The sequence below is a fragment of the Barbus barbus genome, assembly GCF_936440315.1.
Source record: "Barbus barbus genome assembly, chromosome: 38".
NCBI lineage: Eukaryota > Metazoa > Chordata > Actinopteri > Cypriniformes > Cyprinidae > Barbus > Barbus barbus.
In genome coordinates, this window is record NC_136716.1 from 25,670,215 (window position 1) to 25,693,463 (window position 23,249).

Below are 23,249 nucleotides of genomic sequence, written 5' to 3' on the forward strand. Positions count from 1 at the left end.
TGAACACATGCACAGATTCCAGAAAATCACTGGCAGTGTGAATGAACCAAAATCAAACGATCCCGGGATGATTCCTGGAACACATTAACCGTGTATTTTCCGGAATCTCTTTGTGAAAGAGGCTTTATTTTCACAAAGCTATGAGAAGCGTTATACATGGACGCGTGTGCGGTTGCCGTGCTGTATTAAAGCTTTAATCAGAATAAAACCGTACATTAAAAGCTAACATAGTAGCATTAACAGCGTATCTAAAAGTATGAGACAACAACAAACAAAAAACTTAGGCCTACTATTAAAAGCCGTGCTTGCATAGGTTCTGCACGATCATCTTCACTAATATCCTATGCGTCTCAATCGGCTTGTTTACAATACAACCGGAGCACATGCCGCTAAGCTGAGGAGCGGGACGTTCAGACGCGCACTAGAGGCAGTTTAGCCAATCACAACACACTGGACCAGCTAACCAATCTGAGCCCATCACGTATTTCTGAGGGAGGGGCTTCATAGAAGCAGGAAATGATCAGCGTGTTTATCAGAGAACAGACAGAGCTGTGTGGAATAAAGGTAAATTATGTGAAAAATATATATATATATATTTTTTTTTAAACGAAGCATTAACACATGCTAGACTGGACCCCATAAACACAATCAAGCCTAGAAAGAAAAACAGTCAACCACCCCTTTAATATTAATTTATATATATATATATATATATTAGCTGCTTTTTAGAGCTACCATCCACTCAAGGTTGTACCCGACACTGATTTTAATGGAGACAAAATCAGCGTACACCAACCCAAGTGGTTTAGCTGTATGTCTAGCTGCTGTAGTTTCTCTTCCTGCGCTCTAAATATCAAACCAACCAAACCTGACCAGTAGAAACCAGTCTGAGAACAGCAAACCACATTAGGCTGGTTTAAGAGTTCTTAATTGTGATGAAATCACTGTAACATATGGCCTCTTGTTGTTTAATGTGGCGCACAGACAGAATCTGAATGACTGTAAACATGGACAGCTGAATGCATAATTAAATTAGACAAAATATTACATAAACAGCTGAATGCATAGTTAAATTAGACAAAATATTACATAAACATGCAAAGGTATGTGCATAGCTTAAATAACAGCTGTCAGAAATCTGTGGCCCTATTTGCATGTATAAATTCAATGTGGGCCTGATTATTCTTATATTTCACTGCAGAGGATATATTGTAAACAGAAGGCTTGCTTCTTGTAATTTTTCAAAATGAGACTTGATTGTAGACTAATAATAAATTAGTGCACCACTTTATTTTCAGATTTTTGGGGATCCATAAGTGTTTGTTCTGCAGAAAGCCTTGTGAAATCCAAAGACAAAAGCATCACAAGAAGTAGTCTACAGCTGCGGTCCAGGAGGTAAAGAACATGCCACTTCCTGTTTTGAGAAACACCTTTTATTTGTTTTCAGACACACACACACACACACACACACACAGGTGTATCAGTTCTATCTGTATTAAAGGTGTTGTGTGTGTCTGTGCGGCCGCAGGGTTTTGCCGCCCTGATTGTGCTTTTCACTGCTTGTTTGTTTTGTTGCCGCTGAATGAAACCTCATCCGATTAGATCTGGTCTCACTGTGCTTCCGAATTAAAGCTCCCTGATGCACGGCTGGATGGATTCTGCACGAATGAGTGCCCGTGTTCAGAAGTTTGATTAAAGCCGCCGATGTGGTGTATGACTGAATAACACGGCCAGTTATGTCCGATAACAGTGTAAATATTCAATGTTTGTTTCTTAATTCTGACTCTGATGTATTCTAATCTCACAAAACAACAACAGAAATATGATACATTCTTTTTCCTTTGATGAAATCTTTGTTTTTAATTTTTTAAATAAAAGTTTATAGAAAGAGAGACCAGACTCTCAGAGAGACTTTTTTTATTTTATTTAGATTGCCAGTAAGAAAATACCAGTAGCAATCACCCAAAATACCGAAGAAATCACTCAGAAGACCTCAAAAATATTATGAAAACCACTCAAAACACCCTAGCAACCACATAGAGCACCCCAACAACACCATAGCAACACCCAGAACACCCCAAAAACTTTCTGAAAACCACTCTAAACACCCTAGCAACCACTCAGAACACCCCAACAACACACACAAGACCCCAAAAACATTCTGAAAACCCCTCTAAACACCCTAGCAACCACTCAGAACACCCCAACAACACCCAGAAGACCCCAAAAACATTCTGAAAACCCCTCGAAACACCATAGCCAATAGGGGTGGAATGGTTCAACTTACTCACGGTTCAGTTTTGTATCACAGTTTTAGAGTCACGGTTTCGGTGCGGTTCAGTATGTGCTATGTTTAGAGAAAAACTATACTGTCAAATAAAAATATAGAAAATAAGAATAATCTATCTAACTACAAGCAACAGTACGAATAAATACAATAGAGTAAAGATACAAATAAAATAAACAGTGATTTTCAGTAGGTCTAACAGTTTTTAGGTACAGAAATGAAATAGTTATTGAATGTAAAACAGCATTGCATATTTTACTGTAGAAATTAAAGATTAATCTTTATTAAAGTTACAAAAGCTATTCAATCAAGAGCAGTGTGTGATTTCCTTGTTGTTGCTGTATGATTAATACACTGATACAGTACGTTCAGCCAGCTATGTCTGCTATAGGATATTTACCAAGATGTGCATTTTGACATAATTATGGTGTGAATTTTTCCATTCAAACACAATACTTCAGAGAGTGAATGGTTTGTTAACTTTTTTTTTTCTTCACTGTTGTTGTATTAGGAAGCCAGAATGCGCATCCATCAACAGAAACATACAATAGCCGAACCCTGATTGTTTTACATGTTGTTATATATAACAAACCAAATTCCAGATGCGTTGTCAGATTTAAGTTGAACCACGGTCCTAGTGCGTGCCGAACCGTGTGTGGAAGACTGTACGGTTAGATTTTTTTTTTATCGTGAACCGTTCCACCCCTAATAGCCACCACACACAACATGCCGACAACACCCTAGCCACACCCAGAATAACCCCAAAACATTTTGAAAACCTCAAAAAATTCCCTAGCAACCACATAGGACAGCCTAACTACACCCTAGCAACCACACAGAACACCCCAAAAACGTTCTGAAAATCACTTGAAACACCCAAGCAACCACACAGAAAATCCCAAGAACACCATAGCAACACCCAGAAGATCTCAAAAATATTCTGAAAACCACTCAAAACACCCTAGCAACCACACAGAACACCCCAACAACACCCTAGCAACACCCAGAACACCCCAAAAACATTCTGAAAATCACTTGAAACACCCTAGCAACCACACAGAACACCCCAACAACACCATAGCAACACCCAGAAGACCTCAAAAATATTCTGAAAACCACTCAAAACACCATAGCAACCACACAGAACACCCCAACAACACCCTAGCAACACCCAGAAGACCTCAAAAATATTCTGAAAACCACTCAAAACACCCTAGCAACCACAAAGAACACCCCAACAACACCCTAGCAACACACAGAACACCCCAAAAACATTCTGAAAATCACTTGAAGCAACCACACAGAACACCCCAACAACACCATAGCAACACCCAGAAGACCTCAAAAATATTCTGAAAACCACTCAAAACACCCTAGCAACCAACCAGAACACCCCAAAAACATTCTGAAAATCACTTGAAACAGACCTAGCAACGCCCTGGCCTCATTGCAGTGACTTTTGCATGCACAGGCGCCACTTTCTTCTGCAACACTGTCTTTTCAGTTCCAATAGCCCTGAGTCAATGCAGGTAGTATGTCACGCAGGCTAACTATGAGCTTTGGTTGACAGGAGTTATAACCAGCTGCCTGAGGTGAGGAAGAGGAGAGAGGATGAAAAGAGGAAAAAAGAAGAGGAGAAAAGAAAACTGGCATCTCGGACCAACAGAATGCAGGCAGAGCTCTTTAAGAAGGTAGATGTATTGTTTTCAGACATGTAGGACTGATCGGAGAGCAGTGTAGAGGAGTTGGTAGTGAAGACTGATCTCGGATCAGTAATCATTACAGCACAGGCGGGGAGGGATTGCATTTTCGTTTCGCCATTACCTGGTTCAACAAATTAGATTAATTCTCAGCATAAATCCTGAAAGTGAAGCTTTTCCAATACGCTGTCGTGAGGTGTTCGGTTATCTTAAGAAAATTCCCCTAATTCAATCGGACCGGAGGAGGACGCCTTCTCTAAACCCGTTCCGCCCCTTAAGCAGTGGGAATTGATTTTGGCCCATGTATTTTGTTCCTAAACACCTCTTACTCGCTCTAAATATAGACTTGTCCCTGACGCAGAGAGCGGAGAGTGATTTCCAACACATTTTCTGTCAGAAAACACATATTTCTAGGCCTGTCTTCATATTCACACACATCACACCGACTGCTAACAATCAGCTCTGCTCAGAATGATGCCTTTGACCAGCATTTGTTTATGTTATTATATGCCGTGTCAAGCATCACTATTATTGCTGTTCATACTTAGTGAGATTAATAAATCCTTACACCTGGTGCACACAGTCAATCACCTTATACATACATACATACATATACATATACATATATATATAATATATATATATATATATTATTTTTTTTAAATATAAATTTTAACCCAATGAGATTTAGCAATGGGGGGCTACAAAGTGTGACGTTACCGCAATGTTATTTTAGTATTACTTATATACTATTATATTAACATTTTGAATTAGCTTTTTTAATATTTTAGTTTTTATCTTTAGTAATTATGTGCTTTTGTTATTTGTTTTTAAATTAAAGCAAATATGTCATTTATTTGAATGTATTTTTTACATTTTAAATAATGGGTTTAACTTATTTTTTATTTCAGTTTTGATTCATTTGTAATAAAAAAGTTGGTCTGTTTAGAGCAATCTGGAAAAATAAATAAATAAACACAAATAAATTCATAAATGGGTATATATCAGCTTTCATCTTTATTTCCTTTAACAAAAGTGTTTTTGTTAATGATAATAATAGAAACGGTATCAACAAAAACAATAATAGAAACCAATAAAAAAAATGTCATGTTTGTCACAGTTGATGCTGGTTAGGACAAAATCTTTGAATGTACTTGAATAGATGATAGATCCCAAACTTTTCTGTCAGCTAAACCACTTTGACCTAAAATATTTCCTTGAAGTACCTCTAACATTTTGTTTTAATATTATAACAACACATCTGCATATTCACAATTCTCTCATTTCCGTTAATGATCGCATGACATGCAGGAAATCAAATCAAATATTATTAATCCAATATTATATAAAAAAATATATAATATTTAAAGTGTTATTTTTATTTAAAATTATTTTATTATTCACTTATTACGTTGTAAATTATTTAAAATTGTAATTTTATATTTTTGTGATTCAATTGTTAGCTTTTCATCAACTGATGCGCCTCAGTTTGGGAAACGCCAGTTTATGTTGTTTGCTTATAAACTGTGTTCTCCACACACACACAATGGCCTGACACTATTTTATAAAGTCTCTCAGATTTCTGAAGGCTCAAGAGCAGACCTGAAACCCAAATCCGTCAGGGTCAGAGTCCAGTGTTGTGAGCATTAATGGGAGACTGACCTGAGTGTGGCGTGGGTAATTATGCTGAGAGGGGTGAGCTGTGTCAGACTTCTACTGACACCGCATTAAAGTCTGATTTTTCTGACGACATCCTGGGGTTAATTAAAACCTGAGGGCATTAGATTAAGGTGAACCATAGCAGAGATGAAACAGAGCCAGGTGTGTGTGTGTGTGTATGTTACAGCTCATATTTGATTGATCCCAATACTCGATTCTGAGTCTGACTGCTCAATATTTAATAAATAGCCATTTGTTTTAGTGACAGAAGCTCCACAGTGTCACATGTGTAAACATTCCTGGTAAAAATACCTACAGCTCATTCTGATTCTGATTCTGAATATCATGGTACTGTAATACCAAGATATTCTTTGAAGTAAAAAAACAAAAACAGAACAACAATGAATAAAATCTGATAAATACTGATAGACCTAATTGTAATATATATGTATATGTATATATATATATATGTATATGTGTTACTTTATATTATTTTATATTTACTTTATAGTGGTACATTGTACATGTCATACTTTCTGGCCACCAGATGTCACCATAGGCCATAATATCATTGTAGGTTGCTCAGAAAATCACCAAAGACTATCTGAAACTGAGACTTGACTAACTTAAACCTACTCATATATGCACAGAAATGTACACGTATTCCGCTCAGGTATTTTTGTCGTATGGCAACTCTTTCAACAGTTTCATCATAAGATTAGTTTTGATAGTATGCTCTTCTGAACACGGCTGAAGTTTCATCCTTTATTTATGTAGTAGTTCATGTTCTAGCATCATTATGTATTGATGCGTTCAGTTATTGATGATGATGGTGGTGGTGTGTGTATGAAGGTGTGCATGTGAGAGATGAATAATAGGAAAATATTCTGTGTGCAAACGTGTGTGTGTGTGTGTTTTGAATGCTCTCGGGTTGGCAGTGCTGTAAAGAGCTTCATTGTGCTGTGTGTGTATAGAGCCACTGTTCACAGGAATGAACACCCATCCACTGCCAATGAAACCACTGCACATGATAACACACTCACACACACACACACACACACACACACACACACACACACACACACACATGTCTGGTTTGCTATCCTTGTGGGGACTCTCCATAGGCGTAATGCTTTTTCTACTGTACAGACCGTATTTTCTATTGCATTACACCAACCCTACACCTAAACTTAACCCTCGCAGGAAACTTTCTGCATTTTTAGATTGTCAAAAAACGACATTCTGTGTGATTTATTAGCTTGTTTACCCGTGGGGACCTCAGGAGTCCCCATGAGTCTATGTGTATTCAAGTTTAAGTCCCCACCTGAATAGAAAAACAGGTACACCCCCCCCCACACACACACACATATACATACACATACACATACAATATAGACAATAAAATCATTGCCAGCCTGTAAATGTGTGTCTGTCATGAGACTGGACATTTTTCCAATATTTCCCCTCTGTTTCTCCCTCTCTTTTTATGGGCGATTCTTCAACATACGCCTGTTGAGATGAACATTCATCTCACATCCTGGAAAATCTGATCCCGTCCTTGATCAAGTGCATTTGGAAAATGTACTCACCCTCATGCCATGAGTTCGTTTCTTCATGGGAAACAGATTTGTAGAAATGTAGCATTGCATCTCTTGCTCACCAATGGATGCTCTGCAGTGAATGGGTGCCGTCAGAATGAGAGTCCAAACAGCTGATAAAAACATCACAATAATCCACACCACTCCAGTCCATCAATTAAAATCTTGTGAAGTGAAAAGTTGTGTGTTTGTAAGAAACACATTTATCAAGATGTTTTTTTAACTTCAAACCGTTGCATCCAATATTACAGATAGATGACTCATATTTTAGCGACAGTTTGAAGTTAAAAACGTCTTGATGGATTTATTACAAACATGCAGAATTTAGCTTCATTCAGTTGATGGACTGGAGTCGTGTGGATTACTTATGGATTATTGTGATGTTTTTATCAGCTGTTTGGACTCTAATTCTGACGGCACCCATTCACTGCAGAGCAGCCATTGCTGAGCAAGTGATGGAATGCTACATTTCTCCAAATCTAATGAAGAAACCAACTCATCTACATCTTGGATGGCCTGAGGGTGTGTATACATTTTCATTTTTGAGTAAACTATTCCTTTTACACAAATATTACAGAAGGGAAAGTCTTGGTGGGGAACGTGCCATAGAGAACTGTTTTGCAAACTGAACTTTCAACACAAAGTTTTTTCTGAGAAACAGTAGATGTTTAAAGCTTCTTTCAATCTTCCTTAAAACTACAATGATTGTTTTTTTTTATGCACCATTTGTTCTTTAAAACACCCTATGGGATAAAAGAATCACCCAGACATCTAGTATTAATTATGATGCGTTTCAACAAAAACATTTGGTGTGTCCAACTCTTGCTGACCACAAATGATGGACGTTTGGAATAAAACTGACCAAAGGCTTTTTATTTATTTTTAATAAAATCTGGAGCAGATTTTGCAGAGGGTAGGAAATCACTGAAATCACCTTGGACTCGTGTTTCTTCTCACTCCACAGTTCTCATGCTGGCACTTGAAAAATATGACATGACATTAGTTATAAATGTTATAGAATAGTTCCTTTCAGAATGAATGTGCCTTAAACATGGACTGCATGGAATAATTAAGTTTTTTTTTATTATGTTCAGCTAGGCTGCATTTATTTGATCAAAAATACAGTAAAAACAGAAACAATTGTGAAATATTATTACAATTTAAAATAACTGTTTTCCATTTGTTTATATTGCAACATGTAATTTATTCCTGTGATACAAAGCTGAATTTTCAGCATCACCACTCCAGTCGTCAGTGTCACATGATCCTTTAGAAATCTAATATACTGATCTGCTGCTCAAGAAACATTTCTGATTATTATCAATGTTAAAAACAGTGTTTGCTAATTCTAATTGTTATGGAAACCTTGCATTTTTCACTCCTACAGATTCTCAACAGTATCACATGGCAAACATAGGACATCAGGAGAGTCTTTTGGCTTCTTAGAGATGCTACAGTTGCCATATAGACAGATTGTTTGCCCTTTCTGTGCCTCTATCCCTGTCATATTATATCATGTAAGAGACAGGACATAAAAGAGCACATTACGGCCTGAAAAAGCCTGAAATCCAATATTTGAAGACATTCTTATAACATGAAGGACCTGATCTCGCTCTCAGCCTTGAAGTCGTAGGTTCTGCGGGCTCATTATGACATCCGTAGCCTTCCTCTGTCCGTGTCTCTCCGAGCCATTAGCCAGGAGCAAAAGGAATTTGACCTCGTCTGAATAGGAATGCATCACTAATGGAGCCGAGTGCTTGCGCGGGGTGAAAGAGGCTTTTGTCCTTTCTCCGAACGAGCTAAGACTGTCCCACATGTGCCTGCGTAGACGGGACATGACTGTGCAATAGTCGAGTTATAAACTCAAGCCTTGAAGTAAGCCTTGATAGACTTTATATTATGTCCTGTTATTGTGTTTGGTATTTTAACTATTACATTTTTAAATCAAAAGATTGGGCCAGAAGATGTGGAGTGGAGTAATGTAGCTTTCTTTGTGTGTATATGATAAGATGATGCATTTTAGGCCTGACTTAACACAAGTACAGAAATGTAAGTGCAAATGCTCAACCAAGGACAAATTACCACTGTAAGTCCCTGTAAGGCAAGTCATTTCACTCAGTGGCCATCTTCATAACACTATTTCAGTCATGCAAGTAACAGTGTTTATTTTGTTGAATGGGGAACCATCAAAATCGCCAAAGCAATGCAGCAAACTTACTATTAAATTTCATATTTGAAATCACCAATGAAATCTGCCAACTGTTCTATACATTTAGTTTCTAAGGCTCAAATAGCATTAAAAGGCTTATTTTTCAGGTTAATGCACATGTTAAAGGGGCATTTGCAACCGAAGCTTATAGTTGTGTTCGTCTTGAAGCGGCGCTGCGCAGAATGATCTGTGTATGACATCAAAGTACCGCGAGAGTGATGAGAACAGATGGATCCTTATGCTTTCGAATCGCTCTCGCGGTACTTTGATGTCATACACTGATCGTTCTGCGCAGCGCCGCTTCAAGTCAGCTTAGTGATTGGCTCTTTTATTCAGAAGGCGGGACTATTCCGCCATATCACGCGTTGCAGTTTCTTCCATTCCTAAGTATGTGAGTGTACTGTCTTTGCATCTAAAGCCTTTGCTGAAGTCTTTGGTAGGCTACAATACAATTGTCTGTTTATGTTATATTTGCATTTACAGGTTACTCAGGGGTATATTTTAGAAGATGCTGTTCAGGTAAATAGCTATAAATATGACATGCTGGCTTTACAGATAGTTTTTTGATGTTTTATGCCTGAGATTCACAAACTTTATTTGTAAACTGAACCTGTTTGATCTAAAATATTATAAATTATATATATATTATAAATAGTAAACCTATAATTGCTTGAAGTCCCCCTGATATTTTAATAATTTAACAACACAGTTCTCTAATGACTGACAGTTATGGAACTAAACAAATAGCCTAAAATATTTATATTTTTTATAATGTTTTCATTTATTTACATTTTAATTAACGATAATGATTAACATTTCATAAACTCAAAAATTTCTGCATTTTGGGAAACCCTTTTTAACTTGACTCAGCATCTTAAAAAGCAAACATTCATGCCTGTGTTATTTTTCAGTTTTTACTATAATATTCTGAATTAGTTCTTATTGTGTTTTCATTTAAATTCTATGTAATGTTTTAGTAATTTTTGTAAATTGTGTTTTAACATTATTTTTTAATAACTATTTTTATTCATTTTAATTTAAGTTCTTTTAGTACATCAAAATAAACCAAAACAAAAAAGTTTTTTTTTATTAATTTAATTTTAATTTAATTTTATTTAACTAATTTATTTAAATCAAAATGTTTCACAGGTTATATATGCATTCCCTAGTTAGATGCAATGGCCAAAGAGATCCATGTGATGTATGGGTACAGAAAACAGTGCAGACAAAATGCAAGAACGTTTCCAGCTCAAACGGCCCCCGAGAGTCAAAAAAAAAAAAAAAGTGTTTTATGCCTTCTTATTTTCCTGTTAAACCTTTAGCACAAATCTCAGAGCAGATTTTGTCTTCGAGGCCAACTACATTTAGAGTCTTTTCCTAATGTCATGATGCATATTGATGTGTTTTTGCAAGAGGGCTTTTCTCCGTATTCTGGGCTTTGAGTTTGATGCTTATAAAAATGACAGAATCCTAAAAGCACAGTCCTAAATAAGAGGAAATCGAAAACATTTCGGCAGGATGGATGGATGAATATTGCTCTTGAGAAACTTCTTCTGGCCTCGGATGACGACGAGTTCTGATGAATCATAGCAGGATGTTGATTACTACAGCAAAAATACTGACCTAGAATCAGAGCGAACCGCGTAAACCCTTTTCTCTGAGAATTATTGTGGTTCCTTAGATACAAAAGGGTTTTACAAGCTTCTAAAAATGACATGCTGAATGAGCAATAGGATCTTTCAAGGGCCTTCTTGAAACTAGAAACTCTGTTGTCTGAGACTGTAAAGTCTGTTCTGATAGTTTGGACCCGATCACCCCTGCTGAGGTCCGTATCTGGAGATATGAGAACCAGACCCCTTCTTCGATAGCAGAACTGAAGGATTCCTTCATCAGGTGAAATGGAGACACCACAGGTAATCGATCATAAAGCATTTCTTGTTTTTTTTTCACGCCGCAGTGAATGGATGGCACAGGTGAAAACATGCAGTGAAGTTTATTGGACATGTATATGGTGAGCACTGACCCTTTATCATAGGAGCTCGTCTGGAGTCTGTTTCACACCTGAAGACAGCTGGTGCATTGACCCCGGGACGGGACAATCCCAGGCCTCTGAATTACATCAACAAAGAGCTCGGGGCCCATGAGGGCCATTCTAGCAAATGGGTCCTTTTGTGTTCCTCATTAACATATGAGTAAGTAATGACTTGGAGGATTTTTACTATGGGCTGTTACAGGCATTTCCCTAAATACTCCAAAATCTAGTAACTTTGTTAATTTATATAATTTATTTGATGCTTTTGTAGGGTTCTCATAATTATTTTTTAACCCCGTTATCATGACTGTTTTGTAAAATCATTATAATTTTTTGCTGTTGTTATTACAGTTAAATATTATATTTCAACATTTCTCATTTTCATTTAGTTTAACTTGTACTAAAATAACTAAAACTGAAGAAAAATTTAAAACTATATGGATGGACATAATAAAAAAACGAATAAAAATGACAAAAACACAACGAAATAATAAGAAAAATTATGGAAAAAAGCTAAAACTGCAATTGAAACCAAAAAAATTATTCAATTTTAACAAAAACTATTATTATTTAAATTGTACTAAAATAGCACTGGTATATACATTACCAAAAGTATTGGGTCATTCTGTAACGCCACGCAAGCAGAGGGAGCCCTCGCCCGAGTACTGACTGGTACCACTCCCTCTGCTGCTTCTGTGGTCACTTCCTGTTTGGCAGCCATTTAAGCATGGCCAGGCCAAACAGACCTTGCGAAGTATTGCCAGTTTCACTGCCTTACCGAGCGTTTCCATTGTCTTGTTTTGTTTGCTACGTGTATGATTTATCGCCTGTTTCTCTGGATTTTTGCCTTTTGGATTACCCTCTTGTTTGTTTGCCGATTGGACTGAATACTGTGATTTTGACTTCTTTGCCTGTGACCACGACTCTGATTTTTGAAATGTGAAATGTTCCTATTTTAGAGTGACCCATGAACAATTCATGAAAATAATCCTGTTGGACAGTGACATACATTAAGTAATATAATTTTTCTGACTTATTCTTTCACTCTGACACTCATTCATGCATAAATACTTAATCAAATCATTCTTTAAAGCCAATCGCTGTCTAAATGGAGGTTCGATGTTAAAGTCTGTTTCTTTTCTCCAGCTACGGGACAGTCTTTGAGATGAAGACGTGTTTCAAATGGATTTCTGCTGTCTCTTGAAGTTGGATCCATTCCTGTCTACTCTTTTGAAATCGGGGCAATGCAAGAACAAAATGATGAAATCACAGTATTTTGCTCTTTCGAAATGAGGTTTCACTCATGTGGCTAAGAACCAAACGCTGTTGATGCTGTTATTGTCCTCCGTTCACTCCTGCTTGTGAAGTCTGAGCTTCCTTTCGTGTTCTTTATTTGTTTCAGCTTTTAAATAATGCACAGGTTCATCATGGATGTGAGGTGATTTCACACCTGCATTATTGCTCTTGTGCTGCAGTAAATCTCAGTGCAGTAGTATTGCACCTGCATGCACTGGACATGAACGACTCAATGCTAACTGTGGTATAAACGGAGTAGGCCATTTGCATTATTGATTTACTTCTTTACCCATATCTTGAGAGGTCACGAGGTCAACCAAAAGACTTAAAACAAGTAACCACAGCTATTGGGGGAGGGGAGTTATATAAATGGACACAAGCTGATTGGTTCATGTTGCATATGCAGCCAATTGCTTTACATTTAAATGGCTGGTTAGCATTCACCTGAGTATTTTGCACGCACTCTCAGAGTTCCTCTGAAACCCTTCACCTTCCCCAGCTCCACCTGTGTAGATCTGCTACAGTTTATTTTATATGCTATTTGTTCAGAAGCAGTATGTCTTAAATACCGACATGAATGTATTGCTGTATGCATTCCAGGAACTTGCTACTGCCAATGCATACAGCGATACATTCCTGTGGGTATTTAAGACATAGGTACTGCTGCTGATCAAATAGCATATAACAAATAACAAATACTGCAATAACCAACAGCAGCAGCAATTCAGCAGCAGCAGTGTATCTATTCCGCCAAGACCAAATGCATCAACATTGTCATATCCATTACTAAAATCTTCTGAGAGTTGTTATGATAGGAAAAAAATATATATATTACTAGGATTACTAATCAAAAATTACGTTTTTATATGTTTACGGTTGGGCATTTACAAAATATCTTCATAGAAGATGGTCTTTACTTAATATCCTGATGATTTTTGGCATAAAAGAAAAATCCATAATTTTGACCTATATATGTATATTTGGCTATTGCTACAAATACGCTGCTTATGTTTTGTAGTCCAGGGTCACATACTATTTGTTAATGAAAGTTGTTGTAAACTGTTACCGCTGTGTCTGGTCTCATCCAAAATCAGAGGCGTCAATACAGCAGCGCGCTCGCGCGCACACAAACACACGCGCTCTTGAGTTCATATGGCTCGTGCGCTCATGGAAAGCTGATGTGTGGCGCGCTCTGAGAGTCTCTCACATTTCAGGAAGTGTCGGAAGTCCTCAGCTGCTGCCCTTCTGTCCTGCTCTATATTATGGTCGCGCAGCCGTGATCCGCGTGGATCGTCGGTGTGGATCTCTGGCGAGGCACCATGTCCACCCGGTACAGCCCGAGGCGTGCGCTCCTGCCCGCGGTCTGCGCGCATGTTGTGTTCGTGCTGACCGTCTGCTGCGCCGGGAGCATGTTTACAGCCGGTAAGAGCAAATTTACTACAACTGCTTTGTGCACTTACAACTTTCACATGACTGTGTGGCTGCGGCTCAAAAACTAGTATGTCAACAGCATTTTGGGGCATCACGGGCGCGCAAAAGTCAAACTGCACAGTTGTTTAGTTAAAACGGGCATTACCTAATATGACCCTTAAATTAGCCTTGAACACAAATCACAAATCTTTTGATTTTGACAGGTCATTTAGATGAAGTAGCTTGCATTTAGGTTACTTGGCATACAAAATTACAGTTTGTGTTTTAGGAACAGTTTGAGTCTCTTATTCTCAGAGCAGCACAACTAATGCATGTCGGACGGTTTGTATGAAGAACATGCTCAGAACAGCTTCTTTGGGAGATGTTTGTGCTTTATTGATAGAGGCATTAACAGAACATCTGTTGATGTGATTTGCTGGTGGTTTTTAGTGTCATAACTTGTGGTTTGTCAATACACTATTTGGTGATGAGATGATCAATGTGATTTGATTATAATGATTTCTTATTTATTTATTTGACCAATGACAATTTGATTGCTTGATTGAGTGACTGATTACTGCAGGAAAATGAAGCTGTTTTGGAAAAATATGATTTGATTGATAAATTGATTTTGAAACCCAAGAAAATTAAGGTTATTTTAGGACCAAGATTTATTTACTTTTATGTACATTTTCCTCCTACATTCTCATTACAATGATGTAATAATAGTATATGCATTTTTTTTTAATTGAAGAGAATGAAAACATTGTGTTACTATTCTATTTTTTTTACTTTTAAGATATTTGTTTTATAAAAATCATTACAGCATACTTTGTGTAATATTATATAAAATTACAGTAATGATTATCTAATGATAATAACCATGAAAATAATGCTTTTAAAAATATGCATTAAAAAATCTCAAAATGCCCAGATGCATTACAGTAATGAGAATTGTTGGGATAAATATGCTTAATTGTTATTAAACATTGATGCCATAATGCAAAATTAATTGTGCAAATATTGTTTTTTCTCAAACTTTGGGGATAAGATATGATCTGGGTTTGTTTTGTGGTATTCATCCATGTAGAGTTTGGGTTGATTAGTCTAAGGAGACTAAACCTGAACAACTGAGGCTTTACCTTTCTTTCTTTCGTTCTCTCTCTCTGAACACATCATCATTGGTGAAGTGCTCTTAATTAACAGAAAATAATCAGTCTGTCTTCGCCTCCTGATGCTAAATGTATTTGTGTGCGAGTGATGATTGTTATTGTGTGCTCTGCCGAGTTAATTGCATGTCGACGATCATTAATAGTTAAAAGCTCATTCATCATGGACCCGGTAAGTGATATGAAATGCGACTCCGTGCGGGTTTGGTGGACGCAGTCACGGTGATTATATGATGTGAGTGCTAATGAAACAAACGCGCTGCATGCAACTGTGGAAGATTTGATAAATGACACAGCATTACAGTGACATGGTGCTTGATCAGCCACAGATACTCTCATTAAATCAGAGCGCTTATACAAAACAGGTGTGCTGGAGGGAGGAGGAGATGTAGAGCTTCATATAACCATCATAGTTTACAGTATAATTTGTTAACACTGGAGAAATATAGCATTACATCACTTGCTCACCAATGGATCCTCTCCAGTGAATGGGTGCCATCAGAATGAGAGTCCAAACAGCTTATTAAGAACATCACAATAATCCACACCACTCCAGTCCTTCAGTTAACCTCTTGTGAAGTGAAAAGCTGTGTGTTTGTAAGATTCGTAACAAATCCATCAGTAAAGTGTTTTAACTTTAAAGGGTTCATCGGATGCAACATTCACTTTTCAAGTTGTTTGAACATAAATGTGTGTTGGAAGTGTGTGTACACACCCATTCTATAATGATAAATATCCACCCAGTGTTTTTTTAAAAATCCCCTTTCTCAAATCAGGCTGTTCTGAGAGCCCTGTCTGAATGACGTAGTTCTGTACAGGCCCGCTCCCATGATAGTTCATTGACAAGTCAGACTTACCTTAGACCCGCCCTGAGTGAACTGAGAGCTGTCCGCCATTGTGTCGACTCCGGTGCAGGGGAAGACAAGATGTCTCAGATTAAGCGATTGAAGTGTTTAGTTGTTGGATGTAATATATAGCAGTCTTCATTTACTCCTGACATCTGAGCCGCTGAAGAGGCAGAGGATCAACGTTACTTTCGCATTGAAGTGAATGTGCCGATCCCGATCTACATAAATGATCTATGTTTGCCCGAATCATTCGTGATCCAGCTTTATCTACAGAAGAAGTGAGTAGAAGGGTTTTTATGAATCTTTGCAAATCGCCTTTCCTAATGATGTGCTAGTTAGCCAGTTTTGCGACTGAAGTTTAGTATGCTCCATAGATATATATACCTAGATGCCTCATTATGGACTGTTTCTATGGGCCATGATACATAAGCCATCCGCCATTTTTGGAACGGTCTGTGAATCTTTGAGTGCATTGACTGTGTGCGTCTACACCAGCAAGTTATATGCTTGTATATCTTTGAATATTCATTGATTATTATGGTGAATGCGAGATGGCGTGACGCGTCAACGTATCTGGAGCGGTCGAATAGGGAATCTACACACATCTATTGTCTGCTCGTCGCTCCACGGATGAGAGGGGAGGAGTCAGCAGAGCTCACTAGGATTTAAAGAAACATGGACTAGAGTCCATGTCCATAATAACACTTCCTCCAATGAAAAAATCACCTTATCTGAATCAGGAGAGAAATATGCACAGATCAAACACCGTTCACAAGCCACAACAGCTCTAAACAAATATGTGGGTGGATTTTTACGCAAGTGGACAACAGGAGATGGACTTTTTCAGGATCGTGGACTCATATTTTAGCAAGAATCGACATCTTAAAGTTTGTAATTCTTAACGATGCATTGTTTATTACACAAACACAGCTTTTCAATTCACAAGATGTTGACTGAAAGACTGGAGTGGTGTGGATTATTAGGACATTTTTATCAGCTTTTTATCAGTTTTATCGGCACCCATTTTCTGCAGAGATGCAAATTGGTGAGCAAGAGATGGAATTCTACATTTCTCCAAATCTGATGAAGAAACCAACTCATCTGCCTTAAGGTGCATAATATTCCTTTAATGATTCTGGTTCCTCAACAGTTATTTTATATTAAACAAAACTATTATTGGTTGCTATTATTGTTTTTACACCAAATTTGATTTTAGTTTGTTTTAAAAGTAAGTTTTTGGTTCTCAAGAACCACTCCAATCGATTTAGATCTATAATTCTTGATCTCCAGAATGATTGTATTTTTGTTTGATTCATTAAACAGAACAGCCTCGTAGTCATTTGTGAGTCATTAAAGGGAGACATAGACAAGGAAGGGCAGAGGAACCCAGTAAGATGAGTCTGGAAAGATGTGAGGTGGAAGTCAAGAGAAAGAACACAGAGGAAGACACGAGGAAGAGAGATGAGCCCGTCACAGTGGGGTGTAAAACCAGAAACCGTTGATGTGACAACAAGGTTACTGAGACACGCGATCAAAGCCATGCCGATCCCCAACATGTGTTAGAGAGAGGATGTCGACTACTGTGAGTGAACACTGTCCCTGAGTCTGCTACAAACGATCCCGCTCCCTCCAGACGCAGCGTGTGGGAAAACCAGAGTTCACTGCCACTTCTGTGAATGTGTTGGCATGTTTGAAGTTAGAGTTCAGCGGAAGATGAAAACTCTCATCATTTGCTCACCCTTGTGTCATTACAAATGTGCCTGGTTTTCTTTCTTCTGTGGAACACAAAAGCAGATGTTCTGCAAAATGTACAGAGTGCTCTTTTTATTTTTTTTATAATGGGTTGTTAAGCTCAGAAATGAGGGATAGAAATATCATAGAAATAGCCCAATATTTTGTGCACTACCTTTTAAAAGTGGGGTATCAGTATGATTGTTTTTAATCAAATGAATACGTTTATTCAGCAAGGATGCATTAAATTGATCAAAAGCAACAGCAAAGACATATTACAATAGATTTCAAATAAATGCTGTTCATCAAAGAATGCTGAAAATCATGGTTTCCACAAACATATTCGACAGCGCAACTGTTTCAACAGTGATCGATAATAATAATAAATGTTTCTTCAGCAACGAATCAGCATATTCAAATGATTTCTGAAGGATCATGTGACACTGAAGACCGGAGTAATGATGCTGAAAATTCAGCTTTGATCACAGAAATAAATTGCATTTTAATATATATTCAAATAGGAAACAGTCATTTTAAGTTGTAAAAATATTTTACATTTTTGGCATTTTTACTTTATTTTTGATCAAATCAATGCAGCCTTGGTGAGCATAACTTTCAAAAACATTGAGCAATCTTTAAATTTCTTAATGAAAATATTCCAAGCACTAAGTCTTTTGAAGTGGAATGATCTAGAAGGAAAAGACCAAAATTTGAGACGTTATTCACTGGCAATCTTTCTTGTAGCTCTGAAACCACATTCTCAATCACAATTTTAAATGTGTCATGTTTTAATTGGTCACATGGCATGTAAAAACCAATAGCGCATGACTTCAAACATCTTGAAATATTGTTGTATAAACTACATCTATAGCCCAATTCGGACGGTAATTGTTTCTCATATGGACGTCTGTAAAAATTAATTTACATATCACCTCAGTGATAAAACTCATGGAGTCGGACGGCGATTTATTCACAGTAGAGGAGCCACTGCCATAATAAAGACCCATTTCTAATGTTTACGTGCTTCTCTTTCTGCTCTCACTCGCTGTGGTGGAGCAGTTATGAAGTATTGTTCTTTTAAATACTTTCCAGCATTTCAGAAATAAATATGTATGCAAATTACACGGAAGTACAACAGTTACCGTACGGTGTTCAAAAAATGTATAAATGCTGAATTTTGAATCGATTTCTTCTCGTAAACTCAGATGTGGATTCGGACGGCAATTAAATTACCACACGACCTTGGTGTTTGTCAAAAAACAGTAGGTAATTTGGCCGGGGATTTTCACGGGGGTGGTGAGAGAAAAACACAGACGTCCTGGATTCGGACGGCAATTAAATCACCAACTACCCCCTGTATATGGTGAAAATCACTTACGTCCCCCTGAGAAACAATTACCGTCTGAATCGGGCTTATGATGCTTTTTTACATACACGGAAGAAAGAAAATACTTTTTTTGCATGAACTGTACCTTTAAGATTTTCAAGCACTCGCTTCCTCTGGAAAAGAAACACAGCAACTCATCTTCCCACAATTCCCCCCTGCTGTGAAACACGCCTCGTCGTTTACAGGAAGTGGTTACCTGGCTGCCATCGTTAAAGGCTAATGAGTGAGTTTATCAGAACAGGTGCCTCCCCGCGGTCTCATGAGGGCCGAATGCATCCGCGCGCCTGTTTTCAGAGTCCAGCATGTGGTCCTGCATAAAGGCCGCTGGAGGCGGAAAATGACTGGAAATCTTTAATGGCATGGTTTTATGAGCAGGCGTCTGCAGAGATTGTTGGGTTTATGGGTACGATCAGTTGTTAAATGCGTGAAGGTCGCAGAGATGGCGTTCAGAAGCATCTGTTATTTTGCATTATTAAAGTTAACAGGAAATCTAAATTGACTCTATTTGCTTCCTTTATGCACATTGTTGTATATGATTCATCAGTGCATATTATTCATCGCAGAGAGCATAGAGGCTAGTGGCTACATATCAGTTATATATCAGTCATATTATGTTTGCCAATTTTCAGTTTGTCTGCATTCACTGATAGTTATGGCCACTTGGGTGATAAATAACTGTTTAGACAATATTTTAACAAACTTTGGTTCCATTCTGATGTGAAACATTCTCTCTTTATGAAATAAATCCCTTATTTCTCATTGAATATCAATTAATTCATCAAAGAATCCTGAAAATCACTGTTTCCACAAACATATGAAGCAGCACAACTGTTTTCAACATTGACAATCAGAAATGCATCTTGAGCAGCAAATCAGCATGATTTCTGAAGGATCATGTGACACTAAAGATAATGATGCTGAAAATTCAGCTTTGCATCACAGGACTAAATTACATTTGAACAAATATTCAAATGGAAAACAGATATTTTACGTTGTAATACAATTTCAGAATATTATTGATTTTATTGTATTTTTCATCAAATGCATGCCTTGGAGAGCATAAGCAACTTTTTCCAACCAAAATATTAAATGGTACATGTCCCATTATGGAGGTAAAATGGGTAAAACTGCTATTTTATGTTGATTTTAAAAGTTTTTTGATGTGTTATAGGTACTTCAGATCTCTAATTATCATCTAGATCTTTAGTTTTTGGGTGAACTGTTCCTTTAAGAGTGTATGGCATGTCAAACCTTTAGAACAGATGTTTTTGTGCATCTAAGCTTAGACTTTACATTCACTTTCCATTCCATCCACTTTCTCGTGCATTGCTTTCTGAATCATTTGATGTAGAGTTTAGCATTCGTTCTGTCCCCTCATGTTCTATTATGAAAGGACAGTTGCAGGCGTACAGTACATTAACGGTCCGAGAGAGCAAGCACTCATCCGCTCTACCAGAAATGGATCATGCAGACCTGGAAACAGCTGAATGGGATTGAGTATCTGCTGGTGAACGCATGACGGCCAGAGAGAGTTTCAGGCGAACCGGCAGCTGTTCATACGCCACTGGTCCGTTGAGAGAGAGAAAGCAAGAGACACCCTGGAAAAAACAGAGCGTTGAGGGCGTGGGGGGTTAATGAAAGAAAAACGGAGAGGAGAAGAGAGAGACCGATTCTGCGCAGTGACAGACAGTTGCACACATGTCGGTTAAACACTGCAGAGACAACTGCACACATGAGAGAGAGAGAGAGCGGTCAAACGTTTAAATCAACTGACCCCATCCAGAACCTTTCACCCTCTCAATATGAAGGGCAGATGAGATTATGTTCTCAATAAAGCTCAACAGCGGCCGCCCACTGCTTCAACAGCCCTGCTTTTCTCATTCATTTTCTCCACAGGGAATTCAAAGACTTAAAGCAAGCCAGCTCTGAGATGGATCACCATATTTCAGCTGCTAAATGAATAAGTGTAAATGCTCATACTTTAATTTGAAATGAAAAGTATTTGGAATTTGAAAAAAATGGGAAACAAGACACAGACAAAATGGGGAAAAAGACCAAGCTGTTTGCATATTGGTGGATTGTACTATTTGCTTTTATACTATTTGTTTTTTATCCAAACTTAATTTTCTTGCACTCAAGGTTTATATTTAATTCATGCCCTGATGGTGACCCTGATTCTTTTGCATCGTTTCTGTCCAACCTTGATCTACCTAGGCTGTCAGATTCAGATTCGCAGTACCTGGCTGAACCGATCACTCTTCAGGAGCTGGACTCAGCAACTCGATCTATGAACAAGGGGAAATCCCCAGGCATAGATGACATTCCAATCGAATTGTATACTACTTTTTGGTTAGATTTAGGCCCCCTTATGTTAGATATGATACATTTTTCAGTTACTCAAGGCTAATTTCACCCATCTATTAATATAGCTGTTATTTCTCTCATGTTAAAAAAACAAAGATCCGACTTCCTGTTCTAGTTACCGGCCACTTTCTTTGATAGGGACTGATGTTAAATTATATGCTAAAGTACTATCTCGTCACCTAGAGAAATTTATGAATAGGCTAGTTCATCATGACCAAACAGGATTCATTAAATCTCGCTCAGCTTCGGATAACTTGCACAGGTTATATCATATTATTAATTCAAAGAATAGTTTGTCCTCTCCTTGCGCAGTATTATCTCTAGATGTGATGAAAGCTTTCGATCAGCTAGAATGGAACTATTTATGGGCGGTTCTACAGCATCTGGGTCTGGGATCGAGTTTCACGGTGGGATGGGTTGGGGTTGGTTTTAAATTTGTACAGCTGATTTTTGTTTTGTACTACTGTTCCACAAAATAAAACTCAATAAACAGTTGTTAACAATAATATTTTCTATATTTGATACAATCACACCGGCGTGATTAGCATCATATCATCAGCTGCTAAATTCTGTCTGGCGCTGAGCCAGATAGACGCGTTTGTACAGCGCTGCATTATAACCAATCACACACGATGCTGTTGAGCTTATGAATGCAACGACCAATGAGGCGTTCAGATGAGTCATCGCTGAAATCCCGGTGTTTTCTTCACTCGCTTGCTGACTGAATACCTTTCTGGCGAATTCTCTTGTCAGAAACAACAAAGTGCAGATGTGTGTATGACTATGTAAGTAAGATATTGATTTCACAGTGTAACAGCTTCAGTGATTTTAATGGGAATTTTTGAGAGTGCTTGAACTCTAGACTGTCAGTGAAAATATTCTTTGATAATGTATGTTCTTTGCTCTCTTTCTGTATAATGAAAGTGTTATAAGTAGCCTAACTTACAATGTTTTTAATATTCAAATTAAATATAAAGTCAGTCATATTAAAAATGTTATGGCATGACACCCATATCTGTTAATAAACACACAAGTTTTATGCATAGTTAGACTACATGTCTCTTAACTATGGATAAATAGCATCATAATCTAGGTGATAATCGAGATATTTCATGATATAGTTCCTGCGTTTGGGAATGTTTTGAATAAAAAGGGGAAAATAAATAAAACATAAGCTATTGTGGCTGCTGTGTGTCATATGACAACTCCCCAACGCAACCCCCCCCCACCTCTCATGCCCCTTCAAAAATAATGAGTGCATGACGCCCCTGTATATAAGTAACTTGAGATTGTGGCTCATAGGATTATAGGACTTAGTTTCTGCTGAGGAATTTGGCATGTTTTTGTAGAAATTAAGATGAAATCACATTGATTTGTAGCTTCTACACAAGCATATCATCAACAAGCAATGATGTCATGGTAGGTTTATACATTACTGATAAAAAAAAAAACACTTTAATTGTGGAGAAAATGGATGAGAATTTGACTTCTTGCTTTTGTTTTTTCTGCCTCTGTCCTAAAAGTCTGTTTGAGCCTCAGTGACGCTTCTGTGGGATCTT

General features: G+C 37.6%; 1 protein-coding gene across 1 annotated transcript in view; it reads left to right on the plus strand.

The window, feature by feature from the left end:
• Positions 1 to 13,925: 13,925 nt before the first annotated feature.
• LOC306857485 (disintegrin and metalloproteinase domain-containing protein 12-like) overlaps positions 13,926 to 23,249 on the plus strand; it is a gene marked incomplete at its 3' end in the record, with an annotated part of 102,576 nt that continues 93,252 nt past the window's right edge. The window contains exon 1 of the mRNA XM_079397463.1: positions 13,926 to 14,203. Coding sequence (XP_079253589.1) covers positions 14,101 to 14,203 — 103 coding nt within the window. The 5' untranslated portion in view covers positions 13,926 to 14,100. The remainder of the gene's footprint in view (positions 14,204 to 23,249) is intronic.